At 37.9% G+C, this 17,357-nt stretch overlaps 1 protein-coding gene across 1 annotated transcript in view; it reads right to left on the bottom strand.

Annotated features, from left to right (window-relative positions):
- Positions 1–17,357, bottom strand: part of arid1ab (AT rich interactive domain 1Ab (SWI-like)) — a 73,323-nt gene that overhangs the window by 19,964 nt on the left and 36,002 nt on the right. The window contains exons 5-7 of the mRNA XM_051872777.1: positions 2,960–3,200; positions 2,734–2,808; positions 1,107–1,271 (exon numbers count right to left, since the gene is read on the bottom strand). Coding sequence (XP_051728737.1) covers positions 1,107–1,271; positions 2,734–2,808; positions 2,960–3,200 — 481 coding nt within the window. The remainder of the gene's footprint in view (positions 1–1,106; positions 1,272–2,733; positions 2,809–2,959; positions 3,201–17,357) is intronic.

Below are 17,357 nucleotides of genomic sequence, written 5' to 3'. Positions count from 1 at the left end.
TTTTTGATGTTCTTAAAGGGGACCTATTATGCCCCTTTTTACAAGATGTAAGTCACAGGTGTCCCCAGAAGTTTCAGCTCAAAATTCCGCACAGATCATTTATTATATCATGTTGTAAATGCCCATTTTTGAGTGCAAGGAAAATCATGCTGTTTTGCTGCATGCATCTTTAAATGCAAATGAGCTGCTGCTCCCCATCCTGCTTTCCAGAAGAGGGTGGAGCCTTTACAACTCATGCCTCGGATACTCTGCCAAAAACTAAAACATCTGTCTGGTTTTGATGATCATCTCTATCACAGTCACGCGACATTGCTGCTTGTCTTCATCATGAAAGTTTATTAGCTGCATGCATTTAAAGCCATATCAGTCTAAACTTCTGATATATGGTTTTCTGAACCCACACACCCAAAGCACAAGCACAGAGAACTGAATTTCAGACAGCGCGTCCTGTGAGTATTAAACTAAGATCTCTTTCACATGTTATTGTGCTTAAACCGTCAAATACACGCAAGCTTATGTTTATATTATAAAAAAAAATAAATAAATAAATAAAAATAAAAAAAAACGCAGTCGGTTATGTCTACAAACAAACAGCAAGTAAAGAAACTGCATGTGTATATTAGATGTGTATTAACTGGAAAGCAGCGTAATACACAGTACTTACTGCTGTATATGCTGTTAATATGAATTAAACAGCAAAAGAAAAACAGAAAATCACTCACTCCTCTTGAATGAATAAAATAAGAATACATTTATTTCTTGAATGCTGCCGTTAAATGCTCTGGTGAGGAGATAAACATGGCGGACTGTACAGCTCAATGAAGGTGATATCTATGCTAATAGGGCAGAGTCTGTCAGCAGTCATGGGCGGGACCTAGGCATTTTGTGACGTCACAAAAGGTAGAATCTACAAACGACTTGTTCTGAGACACTGCTTATGATTTATGGGGATTAAAAAAGTGGGTGGATTTTTGCGATTATAGGGTGGTTGTGTCTACACTGCCGACACACATTTATGTTCAAACACCATGTAAAAGTGAATTTTGCATAATAGGCCCCCTTTAAAAAGCATCAGTAAAATGTTCAATAAAAATAAAGCTTCTCACCTTGTGGTCCATACTGGCCACCCTGCGGCCCATAGTTACCCATGGAGTTGTTCTGTGGGAAGGAACCCATCCCACCATGCATTTGGCCTCCAGATGATTGCCGTGGGGATAAAGTTGACCCAGGTTGAGGAGAGCCATATGGCATCTGAGGGTTCCTCATATATACTGTAGAGAGCAGACACAGTTATGCTATGGTAAACTATCCTTGATGTTACTTTAATGCTAGTAGTTTTGGTGTGGATCCAGGTGTTTGATGTCTGGTTTGTTGATTGCTGTGACTGCAACTTTCTAAACTCAAGTGCACAGCATAGAACAGCACTGAAGTAAAGTTGGTAAAAAATTATGGTCTGTTGCACAGTTTGTGTAGACACCAATAGAGTTTACTATTCAAAAGCAATACGGTCAAATTTGCATGAGCAAACCACAATTTATGATGTATAATTTGCCTATTACAGTCTCCACAGAACCTTTAGTGACCAGCTAGCTTGGCATTCTTACTCTAGGGTACATCAGGAAGAGTACAATCAATTTATGGCAGCACAATTTGGGGTGGGGCATCTTTTTATATTTGTTTAATGGCATCTTTTAATGAATGAAGGCCATTATCACTGATACTAATACTGGTACTGATGTCTGTATGATTTTTTTAAAAACATTAATTATAGACATTCAACATTATAGTGTAACTGTAAGCTATCAATTTCAACATTTATTAGGCTTTTTAAAAAATAACGTTTAATTAAAGTGAACTTAAAACAATCTTCACATAAACCCTTTATAATAAATGTCATATTTACCTGTGGCCTTCATACCTGCCTAATAGGTAGGAAATACAGAATTTTAATAAAGTTCTCAAACACTTTACAGTCTTCACTGCATAAATTATAAATTAAATATAGATTAATCCTTATTAAAGCTATAATTTTCTGTTACCTTTGTTCTTTGATTAACAGACATCACAGAAACTGGTTTATTAGGCTGCTGTGACTTAAGATCTGCCGCTGCCGAACATGACCCAGAACTGACAAGCATCTAATTTTCTCACAACTCTTTAGGTTCATTTAAGATGTTATATTACTCATTTAAGACTGCTCTTATGAAGATACTCGACAAAACTGACATTTTGCCATAATTCTCTGTAGTTACTTGATAGTGGTGCGCGTCTTTCAGTGCACACGAGTCTGTGTCACATGACATTCACAGACAGCGCGTTCTCGTCTGTCTTGTGGTGCTTGGTTTAAATGGTTTAAAAGCATTTGCAAGAATAATAGCAAAAAAAAAAAAAAAAAAATAGTAGACATTAAATCATTAAACTTATTTCAACGGAAAACTACAGGGAGCTTAAAGCTTCTCATTTGTTGTTAAGCGATTCTCATTTCAAGTATGGGAAAGATGGTTGGCGCGTGTTGCATTCCCAACGGCACGTTAAAGCGACAAAAACTCAGAGATGGCACTCCTGTTGAGCAGCATTTACTGTGAATCGATCCACTCTGCATATTTAATTCAATCGCAGGCTTTGTGATCAACCCATATCGCGTTTTCGGTTTTATTTTGATTAATCGCGCAGCCCTTAGTCAAATTGTAAAAATCATACAATGTCACAGAAATTTCAAAAACTAAGACTCACCTCTATCCTGACCCATGGAGGAATGTAACATACCATCCGACTGGACACTCGAGGGTCTGGGGGGCATTTGGTTTCCTATAGGTGGTGTAAACAACAAAGTTATATAAAAAAAAAAAAAAAAAAAAAAAAAAAAAGCGGTCAACTACTGATAATCATTTTCTAAAAGAAAGAAAAAAAAAAAAAAAAACTGCATTATTAAAATAAATGATATAAATGAGGTTCCCACCAGGCATGGTTCCGGGTGAGAGGGGTCCTGTGCGCGAGGCTGGGCCGCTGGCAGGTGAACCCACGGGTGAGGGAGAGGGGCCACGGATACCCGAGAGGTGAGGAGAGGTGTGGGGAGAGAAGGGCGACTGCGCTGGGTTGCTCTGTTCACCCTGACTGCTGGACACACCCGATGTGCTCACGCCTGGGCTCAAAGCACCCTCTGTGCCTGTGGGGAGATCGTCGATGGAGCCCGACAAATCCTGCACAGGAGAACGAGAGGAATGAAAAAAAAATGTTATTAGTGTTGTTTGATAAGGCAAGCGTCACCATTACTGTTGCTCATTCTAAGCAATCTGAACAAAGCCTTTAGAACTTGTGCCACAGACTATAATAATACCTCAAATCACATGATTTAATGAGATGTGTGCTAGTGCTACACTAAGGAAAAATTATATTTCAATGTTCTTGAGTTCGCTCGCAAAACTTTTGCATTCACTCTCAAAAGTTTTTCACACTGTAAAAAAAAAAAAAAAAAGATTTATTTCGTATTACACAATTCCATACAATTAATTGTGAAATATTACAGCCATAAATGAGAACCACTAACCCCATATTAAATTACAGGCCTATCTATATTTATTTAGATCAATATCAGACTCTGATTACTTGTTTTTGATTTTGCTACCATCTAACTCATGACAGTTGAGGAAGATCCACTGGAGTATTTGTTATTTGTTTGTAAGATTTGGTTTATCTTGCTCTGGCCATTGTTACACAAAGCCCCTTCAGAACACCTTAGCAAAGTTATATCAACTAAGCATGTGCACGCTGTATAGACCTTAGGTTAGCCGCCATATTGAATTTAACGCAGATAAAAACGAGGCTGTCTTTACAATGGGACAACACTGCATAAAGGTCCTAGATCACAATTTTTAAAATTGTTTTATGGAGTTGTCATCTGAAAGTTTTTCCAAAAAAAAAAAAAAAAAAAAAAAAAAAAAAAAAAAAAAAAACTTATCAGATGAACAACAGTACAATCCAATGAACACACTGTATTCTATCCCTCACAGCCTTGTTTTCATTCCTGTCAAAAATTAAATATGGCACTGCCCTGACTAAGGTTTATGGGTGTACTTCTGGCATATTGGGAAGAGCTTCTTGCTTCTAGCATTGTATACAGATTGTAATGGTTATGACTAGCATAATAAAGGACATCATGCTAAAACTCTCTCCAAGATGTTTGTCATCACAATTTAAATCTTAAAGGGATAACAGCCAAAAATGAAAATTCTCATTATAAAATGTTATAAATCAAAAAGACTTGTTCATTATCTGAACAAAAATCTCTCATCATTTGTCCATAAAACCAAAATTTTCATGCTTCAAAAAGTATAAAAAGATATTGTAAAAGTAATCCATGTGAATGGAGCGGTTTAATCCAGGTCTTCTCACCTGTACTGACTTGATGAAAACAAATCTCATTGCTTAATTTCAAGTAGGGATGTCACAGTGAGGAAATTTTCACACCGGTATATAAACTTGCTACAACACCGATATTACTGATAACACCACTAACTACCGCAGCAAGCCTAATGTGTCAAGCATGCATGTTTTTGTTTACCATATTTCATGTGCGTTGATCAATGTTTATGTGTTAATAAAAGCTAAATTAAATCTGTTCATCACAAAGTGACTGTATCTGTTCCAAAGAACTGGATTAAACAATTTGAATCATATGGATTACTTATACAATGTCTTTTTGTACTTTTTGATGCATTAAACTTTTGATTACATAAACTTTCAATGGATGAGCACAAATAATGAGAGAATTATAACAATGTCTTCATTTGTGTTCCTAAGATGAACAAGCGTTATGGTTTTAAAACGAAATGAGGGTGAATGAATTGAATAAATTGTTGAACCATCCTGACCAGAACCTAATAGCAACAATCTGGATACCACCCACAAAAAACTAGCATTGCTGTGTCAAATTTTGCACTGGCAAATACTGTTCACATTTTCTTAAAAAAAAAAAAATCTAGTTGCAGGGCAAACATCAGCGACATTTACACAAACAGTGCATAACATAAATACAACATGACACGTATAATATAAAAAAAACAGGAATTAGATATGAAAATGTTCGCTCAATATACATGAAGTAAACATGGATATTTTGTGCTACCATTTGTCTTTGATTATTGATGGTTTTGCCCATTACAGAACACTGGCTGCCTGAAAACAAGCCTGAGCAAAATGAGCAGCGAGTTCATTTGGGGTGTGATGCTGAAATCAATCTGGCAGTCAGTCATAAAGCCTCCCAGCGGAGGAGTGCGTGTGTGTGGGAATATTTACACACTAAACTGTCGTCACGTGGAGCGCATGTGTTCAGTGAAAATTTGCAAGCTCATCTGCCAGTCAGATCAGAGAGGGAAAGGGAAAAAAAGTGGGAGTGGAACGAGAAACACACACACACAGAGCCCGACTGGAGCTTAGCCAAGTATTCCCATAGAAATCTCACACTCGCAGACTGGCTGCGGCCCCAAAGTCGGCGGTTTTGCACTTGAAACGGCGCCCGCTGCTATTTTTGGGCTGTGACCTGCTGGAGGAACCCTACAGGGAGAGACAGGAGGAGGACGCTGATTCAGGCTCCTGTTTTAACTGCCACACACACACTTAATGCATCCATGGAGAGAGTTTGTATGACCCAGGTCTGCTCTCCTAACAGGAAACAATCCTCTGTGGATATGTGTTTATGTTGGCATGTGTGCGTCTACTAGGAGATTCCTGTGTATGTGACCCATGAGGAAGGTGTTTATTACCCAAGAGTGTGCTGTAAACCCAGAGTCTTGCATCACTGATCCCAAAGAGAAGGAATTAATTAATGAAGAGACTCTGAGGACAGAAACGGGGTGTGTGTGCACAAAAAAAACTAACCTAATAACAATCACATTAGGGAAACTTCTGCAATTTACCTAAGAACTGTTACAAATTCATTTTGCTCAGAGACGAGTTTGTCACAGAACTCTGTGAACAATGACATTAATGTGGAAAGTGCAAAGGATGAAAAACACAAGGCTTTTCAGAAAGAATCATGGGACTGACGTCACATTTATATGTATGTTTGCCTATATATTAAGTAGGGCTGCCCCCCGTTAGTCAACCAAAATTGTTAGTCGCAGGAAAAAAAATAAATAAATAAATTGTGGTGAAGTCATGCGGTCCGTGAGGGACAGCTTGTTAACGGCAGTTCCTTGTGGTAATTACAGTATGTCAGGCAGGAAATCCAAACTTTCACCTATCATCCAACAACCTCAAATATGGCTTATCATTTGAAACATGCAAGTAGCAACTTAACACGGCTGCTCGCTCTAATGTTAACCTAGATAAATGTGTGCTATTATTAGGTGCATATCCAAGTGTTTGTGCAGAGTGTGGAAGCTAAGTATAACGCGCTTACTGCAGGACATGGAGGCGCCGACGCGATCACTTGCTTTTTTTCTGATAACAGCAGAAACAACTTAAAAATACTGTAATTTTTTGGTCATACAGATAAGAGTACTACATTCAAAATTAATTTGTGTAAACTCACAACAACAAGAAAACGACAAGAAAAAGTGCCTTGTAAAATCAAGAAAACAAACACTTTCTGCGCTTTCTGCAGTCTCTGTCTCCGTGAACTGGAGCACGTCACAAAAATGAACCGAAACCCAGCATATATAGGCTACTTGCCTCAGACATGAGAAATACATCTATAGAAAGCTTGAAATGTCTACCTTTTAAACGAACCAGTTAAAATCGAAAAGAAATACTGTTTATGTAATCTGTATGAAAGGTGCATTACTCTCTATAGGTGCGTTGACTATACTGCGGAGATGGCAAGGCAGCATCATCAACATCTTTGCAGCCAACACAGACTCAGAAAACACTAGTTTATTAATAAACATTTAAAATGTCTCCTTGAATCCTTAATATCTTGCTATTTTTTTCCCCAACACATTCACTATCAGTACTTTTTCCGGTGCTTTGCGGCAAGCTTTTATGTGCGCTTTTCCCCCCTGAAAATCAGAAATGAAATTGCAAAAAAATCTGGTGCCAACGTTTACAAAGTACCTATTCAGCAACAGCCTGGACTTTTGCCAACAAATATATGTGGGTGCAAATAATATGGAGAAAGAGCACATATAGTTAATTTACATATATTACAGACATTGCCCATTTTCAACCAGCATTGTATTGTTACAAAGTTATCCTTCAAAATTTAAGGGCTAGAATGCTAGATTGTTGTGACCTTAATATTTAATATCTCAAGTTCAAACAAACTTGAAGAAACTGAGACATCCAATTAAATACAAAACATAGTGAGAGAATTTCACTGATAAATGGAGAGAAAAAAAAAAAAAAAAAAAAATCCTCTACAAAGCCAGACAGTTCTATCACACTAACTCTTTTAGTGTGGCTTCGCACAGGAATACTCTGCTATCATAAGACCAGTCATCTGACTGACGGCTGAGGGTTTCTTAACCCGTTCTGTCCTGACAGGAGAGTCACATGAACTTGTCTGACCCTGTGATCTCTAAATGTCAGGGAGTCATGAGAGGTCAGACTGGGCTCTCCTGATGACACAGGGGTCAAGAGTAGCATCTCAGTTCAGGGCATGAGAGCAGTACTGAGCAACATGTTACACTGTCTGAACAGAGCAATACATCATACTGCTGTATGCATTCACAGACTGACCCTCCAGGCTTCACCTCTGCTTGCCTCTCCTTTAGTTCACTCTCTGGTTGGGTTTCAAAACCAATTTAAAAAAAAAAAAAAAAATCTTAAATCTGGAATACACTATATGACTTTTGCCCAGATTTGTGTCCTGGTTTGCAGTCTGGAGGAGTTAATGCTAGTTGCAGAAAGTCAGAGCAAGTCTGCAGATTTTGGCCAGTCAAAGTAGACAGATTTCACAGAAAATCCTGTAGTATGTGATAGGCATCAGACAATAGCTGTGTCTCATTTTGAAGGCTGCGTCCTCTGGAGGTCGCATTTGTCGGCCACCTGTCATAAAGGATGTATTATTTCAGAAAAGTAACCATTATAAAATTGACCTATTCCTAGTGAAAAAAAAAAAAATTCCTAGCAAAACCGTGTTGCGTTGTCACAATTTGATTTATTGCACAGCTCTACTTGCAATTCATTCATCCATCCATCAATTTGCGTGTTTTACGTAACATCTGTGTTATACTGTAAATTCCTTTTTCATGACTGGATTCCAGGATTCACTCTGCATCACACAAAAAAAAAAAAAAAAAAAAAAAAAAAAAAAAAAAATCATATGACCTTAAGTTATAAACAAGACATAAGTTATAAACTGTGTTCTCGAATATAGGCGAACATGTTCAATGTGTTTCCTCCTTTTACATTTTTTGAAAATGTATCCTCAAGGACAAATACACATTTGTTTTTTTTTCTGTATCCAAAGTATTCCCATAGCCTACTGCAAATTTTAACATTTTTCGACAGGGGATAGAGATTAGAGATAACAGCCTCTGTCTCTAACATTTTCTTCACTGTACGTGTGTGGAGCAAGTTGAGAGTAAGCAGTCAAGTGAAAAGTAGTTACGCATGCGCAGATGAAATTCTCGGATTTTTTTTTTCAATACTGTAGATCAGCAAATGTGCATGATATGATAATCATACGCGTTTATAACGTCATATGTCGCCATACCATTGTACTGTCGCAACCCTAATCATGGTATTTTTGCTGAAACTATGCTTATCATGAAAAAGGCATCTGTCAGTAGCAGTCTTGTCACACTCTCAAAAATTCAAAAATTCTCAAACAACTGTTTTGTTGACGTGTGAATCCGCTTACCGTTATCTTAGGAGTTAAATTACAACCACTGATAGCACAAATAATTCAATCATAGTAAAAGGATCATGCTAAAATAAAAAAAAAAATAAAAAATTAAAAAAAAAAAAACACTAAACAATGTCTCTATAAATACTATGAGTTTTTTTTTTTGTAATATTACTGCTGTTATAAATAAAAATGTGCAACTAAGCTACACTAAATTACTAAGCTACAGTACTAGTTCTAAGCTACACTGAAGTAGCAATGTTTTTTTCAGGCAGTTTAAAACGTTTTATGCTCTTTTTTTAATTTGTTAGAATTATTTTTACATGCTTTATTTGTTCCCTTTTTTTTTTTTTTTTTTTTTTACATTATCAAAGCTTTTACTTAAAGACACTTTAGTGATATTTAGAAAATAAGATTTTCAAAAGCAAATGACTTTAGGGACTCTCAAAAATATATTTAGCATAAAACAGGCCAGTGAGTTGTGATGAATATCAACAGAGTCACTAAGGCAGCCATGTTTCACAGACACCACAGTGAAAAACTCAAGTTTATGAACTTAACAGAAACCCATTGTGACGTAGCAAATGCTGTTTGTGGTGTTTTATTAACACCAGCCACAATGAGGTGAGGGAAAATCCTGTGAGAGGTAAGACAGCGTGCAGAGGGGATGTACACCCAAATTACACGCTCTATGCTATGCACTTATACTATGCACTAGGTACTCAACCGTCTAGTGTATGAATTTCATAAGGTTATTTTGTCATCCAGTATTGGAGTCTGAAAGCCCCTCCACCTCTGCTATGCAAAGAAAAGCTGCGACAGTTGAGTGCATGTCCAATGTTTCACACTTCGTTTTTCGGTTAAATGAGTGCATCATCCAGCTATTTCAATTGCACTTGTTCTTTTTGTCATTTTCAGTGTGTACACTATTCGCACTATTTACTAAAAAAATGGCACAGAATAGTGCATAAGTTTGCAAATTGGGACGCACCTACAGACTTAGTCTGACCCTTGCTGGCTCTGGATGCTGATCCACTCCCTCTTCTTTTCCTGTTCACTCACACATACACACACACACACACACACACACACACACACTCGCCCATTCATCTGTTGCCAAAACGGTAGAATGAGGAAAGGCAGAGAGGGAGGGAGGAGACGGGGACAGAGAAAAAAAAAAAAAAAAAATGCACACACGCAGCTGCATCTGTGAGGTTGCCATAGCAACTGTCTCCACGTGCTTGACACATTAGTGCAAAGTGGAGCCCCCCCTCCCCCTCCGCTCCCATTCTCTGCCGCTGAGGTCACAGTGCAGTCACACACACAGGCCTTCACCGTTCACTTGCTGTCAACTAACACTACACAGCATCACCGTATCTGGATGAGCAACACATCTTGCAGACGTCAAGTTAAAAGCAAACCCAAACACACCAGGCCAGACGTGCATGCATACACATACGCACGTACAGCTGATTGTAAGATTATTCACAAATTTTTGCTCCTCACACCAAATCAGAACAGGATTTGGGGTATAAACTTCTCTTCCCTAGTGAAGGAGAACCCGAGTATTGTGTGCTGTGTCTGTACAGATGTCAGCCATGAGGGGGCGCTACCAGCCCACTGACTGTGAGAGTGATGGGGGAGAGAGAGGGCCCTGCCTCCACCAGCGGCCATTACTGCTTCACTCTCAGCACATACACAGATACTCTTCTTGCACAGGCAAGCATCACTGCTACTATTGCTCATATTAGGGTTAGGGATGTGCATAAAGGATGTGATCAGGCTTTAGATATGGCTTGAGAAGTTCAATGAATAGCCAGAGACGAGAATACCATACAGATTTATTGGTGAGCTCTTGACTTGTCAGTAAGCAAGAACCGAAAAACTACCCAGAACAGCCTAGCAACCATCCACACCACACTAGCAACCATCTAGCAATGCGCTGGCAACCATTATGCCTGTGACGTCTGCATGAGCAAGCACCACTGACCAGAGCTGCGCAATTTGGCTAAATGTGCTATTTAAAAATGTGATACTAAAAGACGCTTCCAGATTTGCAGTGCTTTTTTTGCAGGGCAGCGCAATTTTTCCTTTGTGATTACTATATATATATATCAACTAATATCAAGTTAAATAATAATAATAATAATAATAATAATATGGTTAATATTAGAGATGCACCGATGCTATGGCTAACAATTGGTATCGGCCGATAAAAGCTATTATCACTATCAGCCATCAGCCGATTGTTTAAAAACTGCCGATGGCCGATGGAAAGACGTCAATAAAACAGCTTGTGAACAATGTCACATACCTCAGGAATGTTTTCCAATGTTCACAGTTTCTTAGCTATCTACATATAAAAAAATAAAATAAAAAAATAAAAAAACACTAGAGAGGAGCTTATTTACTGTTAATTATATGTTTGTGCAAATTTGCCATGAAGACAAGTGCTTATGAAAACTACCTTATGTGATACTAAGTTTTATACATTCTAGTTTTTATTTGAGTGTAATTATTATATCTGAAAATAAACAGCAGCTGAATATAATACCTCTGCTGTTAATTGTAACCTCTAATATTGTAGTGTACCAAATGAGAGGGTTCCCTGTATAGTTTGCAACATTATTTGGGAGAGATTTTTTTTTTCCTTAAGAAAAACCAAACTATCGGTATCGGCAGAGAAATTTAGTATCGGTGCATTTCTAGTTAATATATTATCTTGTAAAAATTTCACTGTAAAAAAAAAAAAGTAGCATTTAAGAAATAATCATTATTATTAAATACAAATATTAACAAAAATAAATTACTATTGTCATATTTCACTGTAAAAAAAAAAAAAAAAAATAGTATTTCACAATTTTACAGTACAACTGCAAAATTATAATAGTAATAATGATGGCTCAATTTTTTTTTTTTTTTTTCAAATGTTAAATCAAAAGCTTTTATTTTGGCAGGCAACAGCCCTTAAAGGGTAAGTTCTATTATATCTAGCTTCAACCAGACCGCCTTCCGTCAAGTCAGTTACGCTTTTTCCGTAAGTTGAATACAGAAGGCGTAGGACGTAGCGCAAGCATTTTTAACTGCGAGAGTCTTCGTAAGTTGAATACAGAAGGCGGTCTGGTGGAAGCTAGATATTTTACTTTATAACTTGTTAAATATGGATATTTTACACACATAAATATGGATATTTATTATGGATATTTTACATTACCTTACACAAAAGCATCGCTTCACTTCAGAAGGCCTTTATTAACCCCCCGGAGCCATGTGGAGTACGTTTATGATGGATGGAGGCACTTTCTTGAGCTTCAAACACGTTGGTATCGTTCACTGCCATTATAAAGCTTGGATGCGTCAGGATGTTTATTAATATACCTCAGATTGTGTTCATCAGAAAGAAGAAAGTCATATACACCTAGGATGGCTTGAGGGTGAGTAAATCTTGAGGTAATTTTCATTTTAAAGTGAAGTAATCTTTTAAAGAGTGTCTTTTGTTGACAACAGCCGGTTTATTAGCGCTTCTCATTAGAAATATGAAAAGATGGCTGCCGCATACTTCGTTCCTAAATGCATGTTATAACCGACCAAGTCGGAGCACAAGCAACTGCAAACAGAGCCAAACTGATATACTGAAAACATCAGATCATGAGCTGCTTAAAAGGTAGTGCTGTGCTTCACTCTAAAACGTGCAGAGAATGTTTAATTAAAAAGCAGCCATATTGCGATTTATTTTTTATTTATTGTGCAGCCCTTCCATTCACATTGTAAAAAGAGTAAGTTGCACTAGCTCAGAAAGGAACTGAAAAGAAAATAAGTGATTTTGTTTTATTTATTGAGCTTTGCTGGTAATAGCTGATAACTCACTTTTCACACTCCAGGGTCATATCCTCACGTCACACTAAAGTATGGATCTTTCTAAGGGCAATTTTCTCTTCTCAAATAGTCAAACAGATAAACTGGCTGTTGCATTACATCTCATTGTTTTTTCAGCATCTTCAGCCAAGTTATAAATACTCCTTTTAAATAATGCTTTCTATATAAACCACTTCAAGACCCCAGCGGTCTTGGCACTGTGTCCCGTGTGAACGCCCCCTAATCCCCTCTGGAGTGCTGCCCCAGACTGAAAGTCACCATGAACAGTGCTAATGCAAAATTGCTCTCTAATAAATAAAAATAAAAAATTAAGCCCCGTATTGGCACATCTGTGCATAGTTGTTACTGAATTTCAAACGGTGTGAAATGTTTTTAAGTAAAAAAAAAAGTCACAGAATAACAGTTTTCATTGCGGTCACTTCTGAGCACTTGTGCCCACCCCAACCTAAACACTCCTGAACTGTCTGCACATACCCAGAATGTTAATAAAACAGAGGATTGGAATATATGAATATTAATGTGATTGAAACTGTTCGCACATGAAGACAGGCACTGTCGTTGATCATTTCTGCTTTGGTACCACACACATGCAAGTGGTTACAGGTGTTGCTGATGAACTGTGGTCAATGAAAGCAACAGAGGGCAAATGACTGCTTACTTTTCCAGTCTTAGGTTCAAAAGTATTTTTCTCCACAGGAATTAAATTATGAATGAAGAGTATAAGCCAAGAACCAAACCATCCAGCTCAGAGATAAACACAACGTTTGATCAAAGTAGGGCTGTAACTAACCATTATTCTGATAATCGATTAATCTGTTGATTTTTTTTTTTTTTTGATTAAGTTAAAATCCATCTTTTACTTTCTGTATCTTATTATTCAAAATATTACACTTCAAAACTAATTAATTGTCAATAATTTTCATTATTGATGATTATCGATTTTCGTTTTGTTGTTGCAGCCTTGTTACAGCCCTAATTGAAAGTTAAGAACCTCAATTTACTTCATAAGGGAATAAACTACCCGTCCCATGAAACAATGCAGTTGATTAACAATTTAATCCAAGAGGACAAAGTACTGAAATATTCAAAATTAAAAGTTTAAGTTTACTGCAATATTTTTAAAAATATACCAACATTGTTCCACAATGTACACGTTTACACCATTAGTTTTCAATGTTTCATAGGATTGCTACTTTTGGTGCAGTGTTTCCATGGTAACAGTGACTTCTCTGATTGGTGGATCTCTCTTGAATATTATGGGTAATGGAGTTCTACACTGAAAATACTGCAATTAAGCAGTTAAAAAAAAAATATATATATATATCAGCAAGTTGTAATCACACTGACTATAGGCTTTTACGGAAACATACATCATCACTTAACCTCAGAGCTCCTGGCGTGTCTTTAAACCTCTTACACATTAATCACTACAACTCAATTTATCCATGGGGAAAATGAATGGGATTTTTCCGGAACCTGACTGTTGCGCTATATGCCATGGTCACTCTCTCTAAGAGTGATTGAATGTCTGTGATTGGATTTACCAGTAAACCAATCAAAGCTGGAGCCACCGAGTCAAGGGCTGCATCCGAAAACTTAGGCAGCTGACTTGTTGCCTCGCTGCCCTATCAGGGATTGACTTTGCAGGCAGCATTTGAGCATGAAGGTATCTTACGAAACTGATTTGGACCGACTTCTGAGACAGTGTAACATTTTAATGATCTATAGCAAAACAGAGACAGTTTTGGTGATAACTAAGCAAATATTTAATTAGTACAACCATAATTTCTCACTAGAATGACATCAAAAGTGGAAAATGTTGGTCAAAAATGTACATTTACACAAACTGACCACCAACCGCAACTTTCAGATGCCATCTTTGTTTTTCAGCTCAACTTTTACAGAATGTAACACAGGATTGTGGGATATCATAGACAGCAAAGGATACATCTATACTGCCTTCAAAAATCGATCAGATGAAGGTATCTCAGGGGACAGCAAGTGAAGCTAACGTTGGATTCAGACGTGACTTGATGCCTTCCTACCTTCCTCCGAAGGCAACATTTTTAAGCTCTCGGACACAGCCAAAGTCAGATAAATACTCTCAATGTCTTTTGGTATTTCTCATAAATTTTGGTTAATAACTACACCAGATAAAATATGTTCAAAACACTATAACAACTAAGGGTTTCCATGAGTAAAAATATCCTTCAGTGACGCACTGAATAATTTTGTAAGCCAAATGTTATCACATCATATGGGCACCATCGTCAGAGCTGCAAATAAAAACATCTATTCACAGGCATCTGGACTGATCCATCGTCTCTCTCTCTCTCTCTCTCTCTCTCATGTTTGACGGTGTTGGGGAGGGGTTCTCTGTATGAGTGCATTAGGGGGTCTATTGTGTGGGTCACAATAGTAGCGGGAACCACAGATGCTTCTGTAAGGGAGGCAGCCGCCCAGTCTGGGTGAAAACAGAGGGAGAGAGAAGGGAGGATACTGGGGGGCTGGGTGCCTGACAGAGGGAAAAAAAACAGCCTGTCTGCCTCCTCTTCTCCAGAGCAACGCCCCTCCCACAGCAGAGCGGCCCCAGAGTCAGAACTGAGCAGAGCACAGGGCCGGAGACATGGATACAGCACAGAAAAAACGCTGGAGCTGTAGTCCAAGCATAAGAGACGAGAGAACTGAGATCTCCAAATAGGGATAGGAATCGTAAGCAATTTAATGAGATTCTGGTTCCATTTACATTCAATGATATTCTGTAACAATTCTTTTAGTACTTTTGAGAAAGGACAAACATGCCTGAATAGCAGTGCAGGAAATAGTTCCATATAAGTACGGCTTACAAGTATTTTAGTGTGATGTTCTGTCTGCATTTTTCTAAGGAAAAACATTATCGCAGTTGCAAATTTATATCTGAACACAGTTATTTAAGTATTACTCATTTTTTGATAAGAATCCACAGGACCGGGAATTTCGTGTTAAGGCAAAAGATTTCCCAACACATTTCACAACAGGTTCAATTGGTCACAAAGATTTGCCATGTTGACCAACAGGAAGCTGGTTGGTTTCAGTGACTTCTGTGTGAATGACACTTCATACATCGCTAAACTAATGACAACAGACAATGCACCTTTATTATTTTCATTAATGTGACGTATTGTGAATGAGTGCATCCTGCATTACAAGTTAAAAACAGACTAAAATACAGTACAACTTTAGAAATAGGATTGCATAAGCCACATTTCAAAGTTGTTTACAAAAATAAGTGTGTGCAAACAGTTGAATTCCAACAGTTACTTACAGCAGCACATCCCTACACAAAACCACACTTTCATTATAATCAAAATCTACACTGGAAGCATCCATCTGCATCACTCTACAGTTTTCTGCTTGCCACTTGACTTAAATTGTACCACAGATATACAAAGGTATAAACAGTATAACAAAATCCTTTGGTTAACATCTCTACCATCACACGGAACATATCGCCACACCACCCAGCCCTGGGGATGGAGGCTGACGTTTAAGAACCACTAATGGAACTAAACATCGTGAATGTAATTGATGACTGTCTTTTTATAAAAAAAAAAAATTAAAAAAAGGAACTAGTTCTAAATAAGAACCAGTTCTTAATTCTAAATCCCATCTACAAAACAACAAGAGAAAAAAAAAACCCTGAATAAAATCACTGTATTGATGCAATTCAAAAGTATGGAAGAGGAAAGATGAGGAAAAACAGAAATAATGGGAGAGGCAGTAGAGGGAAAGAGAGAGAGTGCTGCAGTGAGACACGGCCTTTGTGCTGCCGTCAGCCGAGCAGGAGCACTGAGAGAGAGAGAGAGAGAGAGAGAGAGAGAGAGAGAGAGAGAGAGAGAGAGAGAGAGAGAGAGAGGGGGGGGGGGGGGGGGGGGGGGTGCTGAGAGTGGGTGTGTGAACGAGCGTGCGAGAGACAGACAACGAAGGGAGGAAGGAGAAAAAAAAATTCAAGTGAAACATATTTGATACACAAATCCTTTTAGAAAAAAAAAAAAAAATCTCTTGGAAAAGCATAAATTGCAAACTAACACTGCAGCTTTTCTTGAATCCTGCTTGATTCTGTTAATTAAACTAACACACAGGACGAGGGAAAAACTGTGCAACAGAGAGCACATGAACAAGCGCAACCTAAAGCCCCTGAACATGAATAAGCCACGCGCACACAGGAAGACCCAGAATAGCAACAGGAAACACGCCCCAGACTCTGAATACTGCAACGGCACAGCCGCGCAAAACAGGCCGAGAGCTGCGCTGAACCGCTGCCTTCTGAACAACATTCAGATCACACAGAGAGAGCAATGAAAAGTTGAAGGACAGTGTTATTCTAAAAGAAAGCAGCAGAATTATATACTCAAACTAGATTACATTTTTTGAAGAAAATTAAATTTAGTTTATAAGTCTGTGTCAAGAGAAAATTTCTGTGTTTTCCATTAGAAAATTTTATACATTTTAAAGTTAAATGCTTCAACCTGGTGTTCTGTGATAAACACTGCAGTAGTGCATGTCAAAGTGCAAAATATCACCACATTTCAAGGGTGTTGTAGGTAATTGCCACTATGTAAGTGCCAAGGTGAGTATCACATTGTTAGATGGTCAGAAGTGTCTTATCTCCAAAGCTATGAAACCTTATTTAGTCCCATGATATGGCTCGAGT

This window comes from Ctenopharyngodon idella, chromosome 19 (assembly GCF_019924925.1).
Source record: "Ctenopharyngodon idella isolate HZGC_01 chromosome 19, HZGC01, whole genome shotgun sequence".
Lineage (NCBI taxonomy): Eukaryota > Metazoa > Chordata > Actinopteri > Cypriniformes > Xenocyprididae > Ctenopharyngodon > Ctenopharyngodon idella.
This window is presented reverse-complemented; position numbering and strand designations above follow the sequence as displayed.